This window comes from Barbus barbus, assembly GCF_936440315.1.
Source record: "Barbus barbus genome assembly, chromosome: 45".
Classification (NCBI taxonomy): domain Eukaryota; kingdom Metazoa; phylum Chordata; class Actinopteri; order Cypriniformes; family Cyprinidae; genus Barbus; species Barbus barbus.
Window position 1 is genome coordinate 10364793 of NC_136723.1, and position 20623 is coordinate 10385415.

Here is a 20623-nt window from a genome sequence, read left to right on the forward strand (position 1 = left end):
GACTGATCATATTGTAATTTAATTCATTATTTAATTCAAGTAAACATCAAATAATAAAGAACAAAGCAATACATTGTTAGCAGTGAATGGTTTTCTCTTGTCAGATCTCTTTAGACTGAAGCAGAAGGCCTCTTGTTCACCATGGGAATGAAAATGACATTTATTTGGCAGAATTTCTTTTAACAAAAGCACAGAGAACAAAACATCTGAATAACATTGCCAGGAATAAAGCTAAATTCTGCTGTTAAATTACCCAGTGGGAGCAAGTTGACCCTGAGGACAGTACGAATGCTCAGGGAATATTAGCACTATTAGTTTGGTGAGCACAATAAAAGCACTTCAGACACCGTGAATCATCCCTCCCGCTCCAAAGCACTTGCTCTGGCCAAAGCTTATTCTCTTTGAATAAAAACACACAGAAAAGGCTTTTTTTTGTCCGCACCAAATACTATAAACAAGTATTAGGTTTTGTTTACGTCGGGATTGCCCGTGCATATGCATTTATGTGAGTTCAAATAACTTCAGGTCTTCAATATTATCTCAGCAACATTGTATTCTGCAAAATAGGAAATGTTTTTGAAGAGTTTAACTTATTCTTTCAATGGCCCAATGTCCCAGTGAGACATGTGTTGGGATGAAATCGTTTTCCTGCAGAGAGTTCTGATTTGAAGTCCAATCGCTCAGCTTTGAGGCTTTCTCCTTGTTGGTTTGGTTTGGTTTTGTTCGCCCTGCTGTCGCTAAATCTGTGTGATACTGGGTTTCCACTCCTTTTAACCAATGAGTTTCTATGACTTTTCTAAAAATATTATTTTATATAGGCACTGCACAGCACTAGCTTATCAAAGCTGTATTTATTTGATCAAAAATACAGAAAAAAAAATATTGCAATTTCTATAATTTTGGTTTCATAATTTAATATACTTTAAAACATTATTTATTTCTGTGATGCAGTGCTGAATTTTCATCAGCCATTAGCCTACTCCAGGCTTCAGTGTCACACGATCCTTCAGAAATAATTCTAATATACTATTTCTTAGTGTTGAAACTATTATGCTGCTTAACATTTTTAGATAGAAATCTTTTCTAACAATATTAATAATAAAAGTCTTTATCACTTTTTATCACTTAACATCCTTGCTGAATAAAAGTATTAATTTCTTTAAAAAAAAGAAAACAAATTACTGACCCTAAACTTTTGAATAGTAAATTGGAAACATTTCTATTTTGAATAAACACTGTTCTTTTAACTTTATATTTATCAAATAATCCTGAAAAAAAGTATTAATATTAAAATATTAAGAAGCACAACATTGACTGTAAATCAGCTTATTAGAATGATTTCTGAAGGATCATGTGACACTGAAGACTGGCGTAATGATGCTGAAAATTCAGCTTTGCTTCACCGGAATAAATTATATAGAAAACTGTTTTTTAAATTACAATAATGTATTTTATAAAATACATTTATTTGTGTATTTTATAAAAGCAATTTATAGCCATTAAAATATTTTATCATTCAGCATAAATAAGAAAAAAAATGACATTTTGTTTTAATATTAATTTAATTCCCATGACTTTTGCAGATCTGGAAATCATGCTTTTAAAATTCCCTGGAGTTTCCAGGTTTTCCATGACTGTGGGAACCCAGCTTGATCTAACAGTGAACAAATAGATGTGGTCATCACAGGTTGTTTAAATAAGGTGGCAACCGGTTGTGAGACATTTCTGAAGTTCAGAAACTGTAATCCGTCAGATGTGTTCTGTCTGATTTCACTTCAAATAGCTCTGGTCTCTGATGCTCGGTCTCTTAATGTTCATACTTTAACACATTTCCCTCATTATGCGGAGACATGAGTCTTTTTGACACATTTTAGCATTTGAATGCCTCATGCATTTGAATGATTTAAGTTACGTTTTGCAAATGTTTTTATGTAGTATCTCATGCTGTTCTGACCTTACTTCCAAATGCACTGAGTTCTTAGTTTAGCATTATTGTCTGGTCTGCAGTTCTTAAATTTGTTCTTGTTTTTTTAAAAGTAGGTCTATACATTGACACAAACTTAAAAGCCCACAATAAATAATACCGCTATGTTAAATATTTTATTACATTTCTCAATATCCAGGATGATTCTTCTATCCAAAACTAAAGCCACGGTAAATTTTATTTCTATTGCAAACTAAAATAGAAACAGTAAGTATTTTAACACATGCTGTCTGTTAACCAGATTCCTTTTTTTCACACTGAATGAAATGCCCAGGCCCTCTCAGAAACTGACTCACTTTCTAACTGAAAATTCATTGCATTAACATGATTGCAGTATGCATACATAACAATCAACAGCACATTTACCTAGATGGTTGCAAGATTATAATATCCAGCTAAAGACTCCATCACAATCAACTTAAAACATGAACATAACAACCTGAACAAACACAGTGCATCTAAGCTGCATAGCTGAAATGCTCAAATTAAACAGCCTTACCTTCCACTGCTGTAGACTTGAGTTCCACATCCTATGTGATTTGACATCTTTCTTGAGCCACTTTTCCACTTTCAAAACCATTGTAGCAGCTACAATGAGGTGAAATATGACCTATTTGGCTGAAGAAAAAAAGTTTAATCTAGCTAAAGCTAGTTTGATGGTCTTAGCTGGTTTTAGCTGCCTTCGGCCTAGCAAATCCATCAAATCAGACCACCCTGACCAGGTTGAGAGACCAGCTTACACCAGCAAACCAGTTTTGGCTAGTTTAAGCGGTTTCTTTCAGCCGTGCAATCATGTTTTGACAGGTTTCAGGATTAGACAAAACCTTTCCTATCTACATCTCCCTCTTTTCTTGACTTTATTTACTGTCAGGATCTTCCAGCAGATTGCCTGTTGCCATGGTGCTATCCAACCTGTGCTGGTATCATGTGTCTGTGTGCTCCTGGTGTATTTTAGCACAGGTCCTGTGTGCTGTCCAAACAATCAGTAGTCTTTAGACGCATTTAGAACCCTCTATGTACACATTGCTGTCCACACCTGTCCTTTTTGGCTGTCATCCTCTCAGTTCTTCCACAGGATTTATTATTAGCTCAGAGCTTTTAGCAAAAAAAAGTGTCATTTATCAGAACCTGTTGAGAGTGCCAGACTGCTATGCCATATTAAAGGAATAGTTCAACCAAAAATTAATATTCTGTCATTATTTACTCAACCTCACTTCTTTTCAAACCCTTATGCTGGGGGGGGGTTTCCCTTTGAACACAAAAGGGGAATTTTGAAGTAGTAATTTTCCATTAAGTTAATAGCAAAGATGTCTTGTCAAGCCTCAAAAAGGGCAAAAAAAAAGTATGAAAGCCTGTTTCTGCGTCAGAGACCAAAAAAAAACAAATTTAACGCACCTGTGATTTATAATTGCGATTTTGTATCATATGGGACTTCGTAAGATAAACTGCAACTTTTTATCTCACAATTACAAACTTTAATCTCAATTGCAGCTTTATTTCGTATAATGAGACTATTTATCTCACGTTTATGAATTTATTATATACAATGTGACTTTATATTGCATGATACTAGCTGTTTAATGTAAAATTGCAACTTTATATCTGACAACTGCAACTTTTTTTCACAATTGCAAATTTATATTGTACAATGTGACTGTATTGCATGATTGTAACTTTATATTGCATAATGAGGCTACATATTATATAATTGTATGTCATTTTATATTATATAATTGCAACTTTTTATCTCACAATGAGACTTTATATTGCACGTTTGCAACTTTATTCCACACTTTATACTGTGAAATTGCAGTTTTATATTTCACACAACTTTATATTGTACAATGACACTTTATCACAATTACATTTTACAATTTCTGCTTTATATGGCACTTTATATTCTTATTTTCAACTTGCCACAATTACCTGTGTAATTTTTTACTCTGTGGTGGAAAAAATAAGCAATAAAATTCTCATTTTGTGTTCAACAGAAAAAATAATAGCCAGCCCACAGGTTTGGAAAAACATTTTTTGGAGGAAATATTACTTTAGCCAACACATCGGCCATTGTGTGCATATTGATTGCTTGTATAATGCCAGTATTGCTGTATCTAGAGGCAGATTGGAAAGCACTGTGAAATGTAGTTTCTGTGCAGATTAGTCCATATTCAGTTGTTCAAAATTACCTATTCTGCTGAATTGTTATGTATGTGTTTTCTAGCTTGCATCTATATCACTGATGTTGTTTCTGCTTATCAGCTCTTTTCCTCTGCAGTGCAGCCACTCGGTCAATATTAAAACTGCTATCACAATGAAAAGTTGCGAAAATGGGGAACGATTGCCCTGGAGGCAAGGCTGACTGCGTGCGGAAGAGCGGTTGCCTGCAGCTCTTATCTTCGGGTTAACCAGAATTTGAACCTTCGTTGTTCAGACTCTTTGATTAGTCTCTCTTAGAGATGGAGCGCTGATGGAAGTGGGCAGACCTTGAAGTCCCTTCAGCCCTGACCTTTCAACCCCCCTATACTACTTTACCTAAATCCATTGTGCCACTGAACATGGGGCCATGACAACCTCACCAGGCATTAATAAAAGGCCCTGCAACCTAATGTACTAAGTTTTGCTCAACATTCTGAAAAATCAATTCATACACCATTCAAACTGTTATTGTGCAAACACACCATCTCGTTTCACAATGCCAACCGTTTCTTTGCTCCAATCTATGATCGACTGTTGCTGATTGTCAGCGCTTAATCTGCGCAAGACAGTAGGATGTTTACGGCGTTCGTCTGCACAAGTGACAAACAGCACTGTCGTGTCAGCAACAGAATGATGCAGTGCAATCTATCATTTCAGATGACAATATTCAACTTCCACGTCTGTCATTTCATTCCGTGCCTAAACGCACACGCTAACGCACAGACAATTGCGAAAGCGTGCACTTCCCATGAGAGAATTCCAGACCGGTTATGTGTTGAAAAACCGCTGCATGAACATAATTCTTTGGGGCTGTTGCGTTGAGTCGTGCCTTTTGTGCTTTCCGAATCTGCGAACACGTCTAATTTAAAATTAAGATGCATAACATGCACATCTTGGGAATAATCAAAACAAGACTTCAGCTGCCTTTCCTCCCTCCCATTTGTTGTTGCTCTGTTTCGGAGTCGAGATAATGCCCTGATGTTTGTGTACATGCGCGTGTCGCATTTGACAGTAATTTCTGTCGATGCTTCACAGCCGCTCTGTTTGATACCAACCCGCCATCTAAAACAGGATGTTCTTGTCTTGTATTTTCCAGGGAGCTGTGGGGGTACAGTTATAGGTCTGTACGGTGAGACCATTGAAGTGCCATGCAACAATGGAACTAACAAGCCAGATGGCCTTATTTTCACCAAATGGAAATACGTGAGTGTTTCTCTGAGCATCTGGGCTGTTACTCTACCCTGCTAGCCAGTCTGGGTAACCAAGCACTATACAGCTACTCTCATCCTCATATTGATTTCTAATTTAATCGTTATAGGTGCTAAATGTGTGTTTGTCGGTTTGCTAACGGCCCTGTTATCTCGTTCAGGTGAAAGATGACGGCTCTCCCGGCGATCTTCTCGTGAAGCAGGCTCAGAAAGATGAGGCCACCGTATCCGCCACGGATGGCTACAAAAGTAGAGTTAGCATCGCCGCCAACTCCAGCCTCCTGATCGCCCAAGGCTCACTGGCCGACCAGAGAATTTTCACCTGCATGGTGGTGTCTTTAACCAACTTAGAGGAATACTCTGTGGAAGTGAAAGTTCACAGTGAGTATTAATAAAACACGCACAGCAGATTAATAAATAGGAGCAAATCAGAGAGGAGAATAGGAAAAATCAAGCACAGCTTCAGTCTATGATGAAACCGAATGTAAGCGTCAGATCTCAAATTGGACTGGAAAGGGGGTGTAGAGATGTCAGATAAGGGAGAGAATAATATGGGTGATCCACTTTTGTAGCCTTGATCTAGTTGCATACTTTTAGATGGATACCAGAGAAAGGATATTGATATTGTGCACAGTGTTCCACCACAGATCAGAAAGACTGACTGTGCTCGGGAATGGATTGTGCATACTAAGCAGTAAATACTGTATGTATGTATATTATATATATATTTATTTTTTTTACTTTTGCACGTTTTATAACTTGTAAAACATTAAATTCAGTGAGTGGCATACAGTTATCATTTAGGAGGTAAATGCAGTTGTAATCCAGTGTTGTCAAAAAAATAATAATTTGAACTTTTGTCCAATCAAAAATGAGTGTATTCATCACACTGGAATAGGAGGGCCAAGTGGAGGGCATTGCATTTTAGGATACAGTATTAGTCACAGTGTACTCAGGTTGTAACTATAATGGATATTTTTGCAAACAAAGTACTGTAGGTGGTCTGGATAGTTGACAGTTCAAGCACTTTATACATGTATAAACTTAGCATATATACTAAAACATTTTAAATATATATAAAATATGTACTTTCATTTTCTTGGTAGAATCCATAGAAATGAAATGTCCAAGAAAACTCAAATCTAACTACCCACATTCTATGCATAGAAGCATTTTGTCAACAGCATTCATACTTTATACTGCTGTATGTATGCTGATATGCTTTATCAAACATACCTACATACTTTTTGATGTCTTATCTCTTATTTTAGAAAAACCATCAGCCCCTGTAATCAAAAACAATGCGAAAGAACTGGAAAATGGCAAACTGACGCAGGTGAGTCACATTCTTTATGCTCTTCCCTTTAAGACCCAGAGCTTCAGCTGCTGCTGCTGTTGTTGTCTCCTGTATCCAGTGTTTGCTCCAGTACACAAACCAGCCAGTGTACTAACAATGTGCCGGATCAAACCCTATGCCTTTGTTTTCATTACCCAGTATGCCTCTCCAGTTGTTTCAACATTGACACACACCTGCTGTTATCACAGTCAGAGGTGGCTCAAAGACAGCACTAATGATACGGACATCAGCGAATGCGTCTGTCGGGCGTACACACCTGATTTAGGCAGTGCTCGAGCGATTGTCACCCACGGCTACACAGGAAACAACCACTTTTATGTTGTCTAAAGTTTGCATCTCAAAAGCAGGATGGCTGTAATATTATTCGGTTGTATGAGAACAGGAAGGAGCTTTGATTTGAACTACTTGGAGCACATACAAGGCTTCCCACGCAGTCCTTATGACTGGAGTTTGTAAATGGAGCTGGGGGTCGTTATTTTTCATTTCCTACCTCTATCGCGCTGTCTTTTTAATGTAGTTCAGAGGTGCTGGGATCTTAGAGTCTGGCTGAGGCGGAGGTGTGGGGTGGGGAAGGCTGGGGTTGTGTACACAGCCTTATGGGTCTTTTTTTCCGTGGCCACCCACCGAGGTCTGTCGTGTTCAAAGTGCCGAGACTTACTTAGACAGAGAAAGGGGAAGGGCATGGAAGAAAGAGCACCTACTCTGAATATAGAACATTTAATACCGTTGAAATGCAGGGTGACTGAAGGTCTCTGGAAAGAGAAAATTAGAAAGAGAGGGGTGAGTACATTTAAATAGGTGTGCCGCATTTCAGGCTGTAAATGGATTGTATTGAGAGGTTTGTGTACATTTTTCAGTGATCATCGCAGCAGTTATTATTGACAGGTGAAGGAGAGTCATATTGCTGATCAGAACTGGTTCTTTCAAATGTTTTGGGATTTAAAGTATGAATTCTGAAGTCCGGATTGCAGAGATGTAGCGGTTCTGTACAGCCACAGAAAATCATGTGAATCCGAAACATACCATATGACTACAGTAGTCCGTTTCTTCAACTAATGACTGTTATGAGCCTGTTCTTTTTGGGGGGTTTTTAGCATGTTTTTGACTAAACATCTCACTAGAAGAGCCAGCTCATAAGATATCATTCATTTGGTAATCAGACTGTAGTTGTCATGTTGCAAAGTTTGTTTTGCACTCGAATGACTTTTATAAACTGGTTCTCAGAAAAAGCTGCTGAAAATAACTCATTACACTGTGTTTTTGATTGTCTAAAACAATTGACTCATATGAGTCCTGAACTAATGGCTTACTGATTTAAAGGGTTACTCTACCCCAAAATGAATATTTTGTCATTAATCACTTACCGCCATTTCGTTCCAAACCCGGAAAGGCTTTGTTCGTCTTCGGAACACAAATTAAGGTATTTTGATGCTTTCTGACAGCTCTCTGACCCTCCCATACAGCAATGTAATTAACCTGATCAACATCTGGAAACGTACCAAGGAGATCGGTAAAATAATCCATGTGACATCAGAGGTTCAACCGTAAATTTATGAAGCGATAATAAAAACAAAAATAATGACTGTATTTAACGATTCGTCTCCTCTGTGTAGCGTAGCACCATTTTGGAGAGTATCCACTGCACACAAACTGCGTACGCTGTTCTGTGTCAGCCACACCACACGGATGCGTTGTTTTCGTTCAAATCAAAGCATAAACAAACGTAGAAGACGTATCCGTGTAGTGCAAAATAGTGTAAAATAACATTTTGCCAAATTAAAGCTAGAATAGAAAGCTAAATAAAGCTAAAATAAAATAAATATTAGATGAAAAACTGAATTAGATGAAAAGATGAAAAAAATTGACAATTAAATGAAAAGTTTAAATTGAACTAATAAAATAAAAAATGGAATTAAAAAAATTATAGCTAAAAAAAAATGACAACTGCACTTAACTACTAAAACAAACTAAAATTAAAAAGAAAACTGGAAATTTCAAAATAAAAGCTAATTCTAAAGAATAATAAATACTATAATAACAGTATATAAATAATGCTAATGTTTTGCAAGAATAGTTTGAATTGATTTTTTTTCTCATGATTTAGCAATGGAATTGCATTTTCTTTTTTCCAATTACTTTTCTTCCTCAAAATTACTAAAACTGTTTCTTTTAAAATAAATGGTTAAATTGGGTGCTAAAACAATGCAGAAAGCATGTATAAATAAATGATGCTATTAGCAGGCGGATTTCATTCTTAGTGAATCCCCCAGAGAGTCCAGGAAAGAAAGTGCTTAGTCACAGCTGCTCTATTCAACAGCTCAGTGGAAGCTACAGGCTTCAGGCAGCACTCTGTGCTTGAGAGGTGATGTATCATGGTCCGGCTCCCGAGGAGGGTCCGGTGTGTTATCGGAGATCGGAATCATGGTACGGCGATTTGCCCCACCCCCATCTCTCCCTCGTTCGTGGTTCCTCTAAATCTTGAATTTCTCACGCCACCCTGAACACCTGAACTCATGCATCATCCTGCTGTCTGCTCTGCTCTCCTGCCATTATTACCCTTCTCTCTTTCTGCTGATCTCTCTATCCTGGGGCAGATAGCTCGTCAGCATGTGATCCTGTCAGCGTGTTATTAATGCAGAGCCTCTTCGGCCTCTGGCGGCGTTTTTACTCAACCAGAGAGAAGGAAAAGGGCGAGAGAAAGAAAGTGAGGAAATGAAAGACCTGTATCACAACTGTAGAGTTAAAACCCCACCTTTAGCTCAAACAGATGATGTCATTATATATATATCCCCCCCCCCCCCCCCCCCCCGGGACTTACTCACCAAAAGTGTAGCAGCAGTGGGATAACAGTACCTTGAATACTTAGGTCATGAACCAACAGGGAAAGTCCCAAAGTCACTTGCTAATTGTATTGAAGGAAATGACACATGTAACAATCTAATGTGATACTATGTGTCATGAGTCTACAAATAGATGCATAAGACAGGTGAAACCGAAAGTGTTTGAGTGAACCTCATCCAAATTCATGCTGATGAGAGGTTGTGATACAGTGACTAAAGCAGATGTGCTGTTTTTTTCTGTGTATGTGTGTGTGTGTGTGTTAGTTGGGGGAATGTGTGGTGGAGAATGCCAACCCACCAGCAGATCTCATCTGGATGAAGAACAACCAGCCCCTAGTGGATGACGGCAAGAGTGAGTCCACATCAGAGAAAAGAAAAACATTCAATCAAGTGCACTAAACACAAAAATCTGATATATAGGGCTTTGTAAGTCTAAATATATTAAAATAATTATAAAAGTGTATATCAGTTTGTAGCCAGTCAGAGAAATATTTTAAATTGCGCCATAATAAATTGTGTGTTAGTTTTACAATTCACACTAGACCGATCACATTAATATAAATCATTAATTTTAATCAAAACAGGATCATTTCTCTGTAATTTATGAGATTTAATTCCCTGTTACATTATGTATTTATCACAAAAAAATGTTGAATTGTCATTTTAAATGACAATGACATTCATCAAATGGTAATATTTAAATTAACTTTTTATAGTGAAGTCATGTTGTTCTCTCCTGAATGAGTTCAAACCTTTGATGGTAAAGAAACGAACATATCCCAACATAAAAAATGTTATGAATTTAGTTTCAGACGGCACTATGTATGTTTAAATTCTTGAAGAAGTTTTCTTAAAATCACTTTTCTGCAATGGAGAAGGCATTTGTTTCCTAGAATATTTCTGTCAAGTTATTACAATGAATGATGTGTTTCTACACTGGATGTGTGCAGCATGTTGCAACACAACAGAACAAAATATTGCGCATATTGTAAGCATATTGGAGCTGTCTACACTGCAAGCATGTCACAGTTTTAATTGACAGACACCTGGTACTTGTTTTTGGCATGCTGCAGAACCACTTCTGCCACTTATTTCCCTGTCTGTCTGAAATAAAGAACATTAATTTACAAAAAGCATGAACTGATTGCAATGGAATTTGACACATTTTCATTTTCTTAGCTTGGACTGACTAGATTCTAACCATATGTATATGCAGATTGGTTATTCTAAAATAATAAAGGAAACTTACCCCTTTAACTGTTGCTGAAGTCTGGAACTCGCAGCTGATTGGTTTGTGGTAGTGAACATTCTCACAGTGTTGACAGACTCAAGCTGTCACTACGTGTTTCAGGCACTTCCAGTGTAGACGAGGTGTGACAGTTTCTGCGTTTGCCAGCTCTAATGACTGATGTGTTTATATGTGTGTCTGTGTGTGACTGCAGCGATCATTATTACATCTACTATCACCAAGGACCCAGTCACATTTCTGTCCAGTACTTCTTCCCGTCTGCAGTACACAGCCAGGAAAGAGGATGTAGAATCTCAATTCACCTGCACGGCAAAGCATGTAATGGGCCCCGACCAGGTTTCAGAAGCCGAGACCTTCCCAATTCATTGTAAGTAACTTAATTGCAGCTAAGTACATAATAAACAGTACTTTTCTGACACTATCATTGAAAAAAGTTAACGGAGTCGGCCGTTGCACTTCGGGCATCCCGAGTTCGAGGATCTTTTCCAATGCTGTGCCCCCTCTCTCTTTTCCACTTTTCCTGTCTCATATATTGTCCTATCCTAATAAAAAGGAAAAATAATAATAAAAAAAAAACGTTATGCAATGTGTTATACAAATAAGTCTTCTATGTTCACAAAGGCTGCAGTTATTTGATCAAAATACACCAAAAACACAATATTGTGAAAGATTTTTGCTTTCTAATATAGATTTTCTATTTTAATATATTTTAAAATGTGATTTATTCCTATATATAACAAAACAAACACATAAATAAATAAACTGATCCCAAATTTTTTAATAGTTTATCATATTTTTTATTAATAATTATTCTTATTTTTAAATTAATTGCAAATGTTTTTATCAAAACTTACTTAGAAATGGGAATATTACAAGCCATTTATAAGCCAAGAGCCAATTATTTTTATTTTCATATGTCTAAACAGAATCCGTGCATAAGAGTCTTGCGTTTGCGCTTAATTGCGTGTTGTTTATTTTTGTTTTGGTATTTACGTACAGTATCAGTATGTGCCAGAATTTTATGTCATCTTGTTTATAATTTGATGGCACCCAGTCCTTTAATATCATTCAATTCTCTTCAGGTAAAATGTCTATTATTGCGCCACCGGATTCAGGTTACTGTACTTTACATGGCCACTTTTATACAAACCAGCTCCCTCTAGGAGCGGATCTGCCATGTTAGCCCAGAGATGAAAATGAATTGGGATTGGGTTGGTAGTCAAGCGCTGGGGCTTTGTCTCTTCCTGAGATAATGTTTTGATGTGACACATGCTGTGCCTAGCACTTTGATGCTTTATTTGTTTGATTTTACAGCTGGTTTGAGGGATCCGTGTTAACGGGTGCCTGCGTATCTGTACATCACCTAGTACATGAAGCCATCTCATGAGTCCTGAACCTTGAATTGAAGGTCTCAGCTGGTAGCCAGGCTCAATTTGATGTTTTTTTCTAGGTTTTGTCAGGCATAATGCCGGTAACCAAGTCTGCTGTAGCATCTCTCTCTCTTATCTGAATGCTGAGAGGTTTGTTCAGTGCCTCAGGGTGAAGATGTGATGTGAAATGCTCTGTGGCTGCTGAGCGAGAAAACGAGGGCGAGAATGAGAGACTGCAAATGGTTGTGGAAATGAAGGCGTTTTAGCCCCTTGGGGTCTGCAGAATGGCACGATGTCTTAGAGAATGTTTTTTTAGTTGCTTGCTACATGTTGATATGGAAAGTCACACTGAATCCCTGCAATGACAGCCATCTTCCTCAGGCTCACTTCTATTCTCTCTAATGTTTGTTTTCTCTTTTCTTCTCTTTAAGACCCTACTGAGAAGGTGAGTCTACAGGTTGTTTCTCAGAGCCCCATTAGGGAAGGTGATGATGTGACACTGAAATGCCAGGCGGATGGAAACCCCCCTCCTACCAGCTTCAACTTCAACATTAAGGTGAGAGATCACTGGCTGTGTTCACAGCAACCATGCCGGTCTTTCATCTCCAGGGTCCTGCTGTCTGCCCTGTATCCTTCTCTACAGGTTAATTACACTGGCTCCCTCTCTCTCTCGCCCTCTCTAGGGCAAGAAGGTCACAGTGACAGACAAGGATGTCTACACTCTGACTGGCGTTACCCGAGTGGACAGTGGCATTTACAAGTGTTCCCTGCTTGACAACGATGTGATGGAGTCCACTCAGTTTGTCACCGTGAGCTGTGAGTGGATGAACGATGCGCTCTATTTCTCTGTCTCTCTCTCTCATCTCTCCCTAAGGGCATCTACACACTAGAGAAAGACCTGATGGAGCATTTGACAGATATGAGTAGATATTTTTGAGATTTTGAAAAGAGAAAAAAAATCTGTTTAAAATCAGGTGGTAATACAGAGAATTGGATTTCAAAATGCATTCTCTGCAATCTCTTGGTCATAATTGCAAGTTTCTCAACATATGGTCACATGACGAAGAATCACTTTCGAAGAAAAACTTTTTGACAGAAATAGTACAAGAGGCATGCCTATTCAGATTTCCTCTAATGCCCCAAGGTAATATATAATATGATATAGTATAATATCCATTAAAAAAAACTTTTCATTTTGATATTTCTGACATCAAAGTGTCAATAATACCCAAGTTCAAGGTTTATGAAATAGAATAGAATAGAATAGAATAGAATTTATTCAGAAATTTTGGGGTATTTCCAACTAATCTTAATTGCCCATTAAATTCTTAACAGTAAACAAGTGCAACATTTATTAATATAATATAATATTCAGAAAATGTTTCATTCAATATATCTGCCTCTATTAGCGTTTAAAATGCTTAAGTTTAAAGGGATCGAATTCCCCTAATAATAGCTTTAAAAGTAGAAGTATTTTTGCTCAGTGGGATCATTTGTTTACTCAATCTGGCAACCGACGCATGCTTTCCCCATTGAGAAAAATGTAATCTCTGTAGTTCTGTTGGTCATAATCTCAACATTTGGTCACATGACGAAGACTCACTTTAAATATGGTAGAAATAGTACAAGAGGCATTTTTTTTTCAGATTCCTCTAATGCCCTCCCCACTAATCAAAGTAATATAATATAATATAGTATTTATAATTATTTACTTAAACTGGCAACCGAAACATTCTTTCTCCATTGAAAAAAAAAAAAAAAAGTGTTGTGTTTTCCGAAAACATGGTTAATGTGTACATCGATGTTTATTTATATCTAGTGCGGTATTATGCTGAAAGAATCATCTAATACAGCCAGCCTGTGTTCATTGACAATGTTCTGTAGCTTGTGTTCTTCTTCTTGGCAATGAACTGTAATAAATTTAAATCCAAAACATGTATTCTCAACTAAATGACACACACATTTTAGCCAGCCTGCTGCGAATTACCATCTAACCTGCTAGCATACTGTTTGCATTTATGGATGATGAATAAATGCAAATGCATTGACAATTCTAGCCTTGAAAAACATTACAAGCATTTTCTGGGGAAAATATTACCTATTCAATATATTTTAGTTTCATTTTACCAGTTTTCTGTTTGAATGTATTAATATGAATAAGTCAGTCACCAGGGAAGTAAAAAAAAAAATTGTACCAAGCCTTTATCAAGTTTTTGTAATACCTTATAAAAAATTACCTACATTTTTGTTGATAAATCTTTCAGGAAATTACAGCACAGGCCCATCAGCTATAGGTACACTTTAGAACATTAAGCATCTTTTATTTGATTTTTGGGCTTAAAAGATGCAAAGTGTAATATCTAACAACAGTAGCTCAACCAAACTCAAGCCGTTATTTGCACCAATGCTGCTGTAGAGTCATGCCTAAATAAACTGACTCAGCCATTGAACAGATGAGCAGCCGGAGTTCACCAAACTTTTCCTTTCCAATTAATTCCTTCCTTTATAGTATGAATTAATGCACGAGTGAAACGTTAATCAAATCTATCTTCAGCAGGATTAGCTAAGGGGGCAGGACAGCAGGCAGACAGCTTAATTAGGAGTTTTTGAGGCTGCTACGGTCTCCAGCTCGCTGATAAGCTCAAACACTCTGGCCTTTCTATAATTCTCATTGAGGTGATAGTGTGTGTGTGTCTGTTTGGTTCAAAAAGGGCTGATGATCTCCATAATGTGGATTTAGTGACGCTTCGGTTTGGAGACTCAAATGTATTTCACGGCGTCTGTGTGGCGCGATTTCAAAGCTTGTGGCATCTCAGCTGTCCATGTGTGGATAGAAAACAATTGCTCAGGCGAGAATAAGGGGGTGCGAGGAGGGCCTTAGCGTTCTGAGTTGGCGAAGAAATGTGATGCGTTTCAGCATCTTCAGTGGTTGAAATATTTTTAGGACAGGTGTACAAAAAAGGAGCCTGCAGCGGACTGATACGCACTTGTCATCTCTCCTTACTTTGTCTTTCTTTTTCAGTTCTGGATGTAAGCCTCACTCCTACAGGCAAGGTGTTAAAGAAGCTCGGTGAAAACTTGACTGTGTCGTTGGAAAAGAACGCCTCTACTGAAGCAAAAGTGACATGGACTAAGGTAAGAGATTGCAGGGAATCTAACAGATGTGGGTTAGGTTCATGTAGTCATGCTAATCAAACAACTCTTTCGATTTCCCCAGGATAACCGTAAACTAGACAAACTGCCCGACTTCTCAAAGTTGACGTATAGTGATGCAGGCCTCTATGTGTGTGACGTGTCCATTGAAGGAATCAAACGCAGTTTGTCCTTTGAGCTTACTGTGGAAGGTAGGACTTATTATACACACTTTTAATATTTTAACTTGTGCTGTCAAACGATTAAATCGCATCCAAAATAAAAGTTTTTGTTTACATAATATATGTATCTGTACTGTGTATATTTATTTTGTATATATAAATACACACACAGTATATATTTTGAAAATATTTACATGAATATACATTTATATTCATATTTTATATTATATATAAATATATTTAATATATAACCATAACATTTTCCTTAAATATATACATGCATGTGTTTGTATTTATATATACATAATTAATATGCACAGTATACACACATATATTATGCAAACAAGAACATATTTTGGATGTGATTAAGCGTGATTAATCGTTTGACAGCACTAATTTTAACATTTTTATTAATCTTACATTTAAATAATTTATTAAGTGTATTTGTAACATTCTATTAATGTATGTGTTTGTGAATATATATATATATATATATATATATATATATATATATATATATATATATATATATATATATATACTTTATTTTATTATTTTATACAATTGAATTGTATACATATTTATATATACTTCAACATTTTATTCTATAGTTATTGTGTATTGATATATTTATTTTAACATATACGTTAAAAATAAATGTATGTATATTTGTTACCTATTTATAACGTAACCTATTTATAATTATTAATATAGACAGTATATAAAATAAATATAATAAAAATGTCAAATGCAATAATACATACATAAATACATATATATATGAAGAGTTTATTTTATTAGATCAGTTTTTTTTTAATTGTCAACAAATCATGTTTTTTATTATTTTTTATTGTGTTTTATTGTGTTAGTTATTTTTTAACTAACACAATATTTTTTATATTGTATTGTATTTTTTAGTTTTTACCTAATCATAATAACCCAACTTCAGTTTAATTGAGATTAATTTGAATACACAATGAAAAAACATGATTTTTGAAAATTATCTATTTTTACAAATTAACTTTTCATATATATATATATACACACACTGTATGAAAGCATAAATATGATATTATCTCCAGGTACTCCTAGAATTACAAGTCTGACAAAGCATCGCAGCAATGACGGCAAACACAAAGTCTTGACGTGTGAGGCAGTAGGTTCACCTAAACCTGACGTGCAGTGGAGTGTCAACGGAACTAACGTGAGTCACTATCACTGTCACACTAAATATAGATAGATCTGAATCTGATATGATTTAAATAATCATGTTGTAGATATTACTCTTGTTCCAAAAGAATCTTGCATCTTGCACTATTTTTATGCAAGAAGGAACATGCCCAGAAATTTCACTCGGTTCCGGTCTAGACAAGATGAAAGGTGCACAGGTGTTTGAAGTCACGGGTTTTCAGCACCCAGAAACGAAGAGCCAACTTTCAATTTACAGTACGTTAAAAAGGGAACAGTTGTCCTGGGACGGATATGTCTGGAATCGCACACAAAGAATTATTATTCGTCCTGTGTTGCACAGACTGACGGCTCTGGTATTTGGTTGTGAGCGACTTTGCCTTTGTTTCTGGCTTTTTTATTTTGACAAGAAGCAAATTTCCACAGAGGCATGTCTCACCACCAAGAATACAGCACTGAAAACAGGACAATGAGGACAGGGATGCCAAAGCAGGACACCAAAATCTAGCCTGTTTGTTACCCCAGATATCCCATAGTGTGTGTGTCCCATGAGTCAGTGTTTGGGTTTTGATACAGAGTGGGCTGACCGACACTCGTCTTTCTCCTTCACTGTTAGAGTACCACAGGCACACCACGATGCAAATACTCACGCAGTTAGCTCTTTTCTGCTTCTCAGTGTCTGGCAGGTCTCAGTGGATGCATTTCAAATGAATGAGTTTAGATTCAATGTTTTGTGTTGGTCTGCTTCCAGTGGGGTTATAAAGTCACACCCTGTATACTGTACTTTGCCTCCTGTAAAATCCAAAGACTTTCTAGTGTTGTTACACGTTTAGTTTACAGTTGTAAGTTACACAATACAGCTTTATAAAATAATCTTAAAAACAGTATGTCCTTTAAAAGCCAAGAAAAAAAAAAACAGTAATTAATCCAACAGTGAAACAAACAAAAATGGCTTAAAAGTATTTTGATTTGCTTCTCCTTATAATTTGAATGATATGTAGTTGCCTTACTGTAAAAATGGATTTTATTTTGAAAATGAAAATATGAATATAGATTTAAAAAATATACACTTGAATATAAATATACTAATGAATACAGATTTTTTTTTTTTTTTTAATCACTGGAGTAGCTAATGGCTGCTGAAAATTCAACTTCACCTTCATAGGAATAAATTACATTTTAAATAATACAAAATAGTTATTTTCAATTGTTTAAATTGCTTTTACTGTATTTTTGATCAAATAAATGCAGCCTTGGTGGGCATAATCTGAGGTCTCCTTTATTAAAAAATAGGCCTACCAAGTTTTTAAACGACAATGTATAGGCTAATAATAATAAAGAATGAAAGAAATCAGGAAATACATTACTATTAATTTGGACTTGATTGTATCTTAATGGCTGCTTATTTCTATGTGAACCTGCTGGTATCCAGTTGCTAACTCACACTGCGCTCTGTCAGGGGTTCAGCGCTCTCTGTCTGCTTTAATGACACGGATATTGAAGTCTGTTTGTGATGGAGACTCATTTAGTGGCTGTGTGATTACTGGCAAATGTTGCACTCGTTTTTCCCGACCCCTGAGGTGTGTGTGTTTTCTGTGAGACTTTCCATTGGGGTGTGGTGGTGTTGCTGGCTTTATGGTAATAAATGAGCTGAGGATCATTAGCGCCCTCTAGTGGAGATGTGTATTAAATAGCGCAAACAGGTCCGATAATGAAACCAACTTTGTTCTTGCTGACTCTTGCTTATTTGTATTTTTCATATAAAGTTAATATTCTGTTTATAAAAAAAATAAATAAAAAAAAACATTTAAAAAATAACTGCAATTGTTGTTGTCCTGCAGGATGAAATGTCGTATGTCAATGGGAAGGCCACATTCAAGCTGACCGTAGTGCCCACTAAGAACCTCACCGTCAGCTGTCTTGTGACCAATAAACTCGGCTCCGACACGAAGGAGATCAGCGTGTTTTCTCGTAAGTACTGTACAAGCTGAAAGGGTTTCCCACTTACTAACCACTCAATCGACCCCTTTAAAAAAGGCTCATATTATAGGGCTGTCAAGAACATATTTAGATTAAAAAAACCATTAGCTTACATATTTGACATGGTTAATAACAAGTGGATTTGAGAGAGGACACACGCACTGAGAATGCTTTTTTTTTTTTTTTTTTGAGAAATAGGTAAAACATAGGCTACTTTTGCAGTAATAAATAATTAGCATTAATGATGTACAATTTTTAATGGCACAAATAATACTAGTTTGACAGCCCTGATAAGTAAATGCCATATCTAACATCTCTTATGTGCATGTTGGAGATTGGTAAAGCTAGCATGTTCCATATAGGTTTGCCTGGTGATATAGTGACCTTTTACTATATTAGTATTATTAGTGTCCTGGTGTGAACACTGGAAAGACAGGGCTGGCTGCTCACTCTCAGGTCCTGTTGTTCACTCACAGGGCATGAGGCGCTCTCTTTCTTATTTCTGGCTTTGGCTCGGGTTTTGTTTGTCTGTGTCAGGGTGCTTGGACTGCTGTACCTTTTCCTCCTCCTCCTCTCTTTCCGACCGCTTTCGCATGCTTGTGGTCATCTTCCTTACCAGAATCTGATTGGACAATACTCACTTCTGATTTAAATTGGTTTTGCATCTAAACCACAGTTGGGTGGTGGCTTTTCTTCTCACCAAATTTGTCATAAATGCCAGTTTGATTTCATTTTGCACCCAAAGTTAATTTGATTTTATATCTGATTTCAGTATTTGAGGAGGACACGTCCAAACCAGGTAAGATGATCTGATTTCGTTCACTTGAATTTCACTTAAAATGACGTAGAGGTTAAGATCATGAGTCGGAGGGTGTCAAGCATCCTGACATCATGCAAACTTTGTGCCTTCATGTCTTTTAATTGTTTCTTTTAGCTGTCGAATACCTGAAAAATGTCATCTTGAAATAATCCCAGCTTTAATTTTCCTCAAGTAGCAGGATTCTGTCAATCATTTTTGATTTCCCAGGATTGCCTTTCCCTGTGAAGAGTCATAATGCTTCAGAGGAATTCATAAAGTGTTTATCTGTCCATTGTATTTAGAGAAAAACGAAGACGGCGCAGAACAGGCTAAAGTGATTGTGGGTGTCGTGGTTGGACTCGTTGTAGCCGCTGCTTTGGTGGGACTCACCTACTGGCTCTATATCAAGAAAACAAGGTAAGATGCAACATGACATTGCAAAAATAAGTCGAGTATGAAAAAGAAGAGTATATTTCATCGCCTATGTTTAAATTACAACCTGTACAGATGAAGTACATATGATTGCAGTAGAAGTCACACTATCTGCTGTTATACATCATCTTGATTTGTTCAGATTGACAAGAGAAGCGAGCGAGTCAGAAATGCTCTAGCTGTAAGAGCTCAGTTTGAAATGTGCTGAAAGATTAATCAAGGTAAAATTGTACTGTTAGACAAGGCAGCTGGAAGACCGGCGAGGAGACAGGCACTTCAGAGGAGAGTAAGAAACTGGAGGAGAACAATCATAAAGCATAAAGAGAAGAGAGCCGTCAAAGAAGATCGAAGAAGGTGAGGATATTTTCGCTTGCAATTTTTATCATTTCAAAGCTCAGGGCAAGGTGGAAAATTCACGCCTGTATATATACATATACAGTGCCCTCCAAAAGTATTGGGACAGTGAGGCCAATTCTTTTATTTTTTGCTGTAGACTGAAAACATTTGGGTTTGACATCAAAAGATGAATATGAGATGAGAGATTAACATTTCAGCTTTTATTATTATTATTTTATTTCATCTGGATCTGATACACAACGTAGAAGATAGCACCTTTTGTTTGAATCCACCCATTTTTCATGCTACCAAAAGTATTGGAACAGATAGAATTAACATAGATTAAAGTGAAAAAGACTTAATATTTAGT

At 36.6% G+C, this 20623-nt stretch overlaps 1 protein-coding gene across 2 annotated transcripts in view; it reads left to right on the plus strand.

Annotated features, from left to right (window-relative positions):
• The window catches only part of LOC306863943 (CD166 antigen homolog), a 65750-nt gene that overhangs the window by 40597 nt on the left and 4530 nt on the right, over nucleotides 1-20623 (plus strand). The window contains exons 2-15 of one of the 2 annotated variants that reach the window (XM_079407554.1): nucleotides 5277-5383; nucleotides 5550-5769; nucleotides 6660-6724; nucleotides 9850-9937; nucleotides 11028-11201; nucleotides 12636-12760; nucleotides 12888-13020; nucleotides 15227-15339; nucleotides 15422-15548; nucleotides 16601-16722; nucleotides 18548-18677; nucleotides 19459-19485; nucleotides 19788-19902; nucleotides 20157-20271. In XM_079407554.1, the coding sequence (XP_079263680.1) occupies nucleotides 5277-5383; nucleotides 5550-5769; nucleotides 6660-6724; nucleotides 9850-9937; nucleotides 11028-11201; nucleotides 12636-12760; nucleotides 12888-13020; nucleotides 15227-15339; nucleotides 15422-15548; nucleotides 16601-16722; nucleotides 18548-18677; nucleotides 19459-19485; nucleotides 19788-19902; nucleotides 20157-20238 (1628 nt within the window). In that variant the 3' untranslated portion in view covers nucleotides 20239-20271. The remainder of the gene's footprint in view (nucleotides 1-5276; nucleotides 5384-5549; nucleotides 5770-6659; nucleotides 6725-9849; nucleotides 9938-11027; nucleotides 11202-12635; nucleotides 12761-12887; nucleotides 13021-15226; nucleotides 15340-15421; nucleotides 15549-16600; nucleotides 16723-18547; nucleotides 18678-19458; nucleotides 19486-19787; nucleotides 19903-20156; nucleotides 20272-20623) is intronic. The other variant, XM_079407555.1, reaches the window with a different exon arrangement.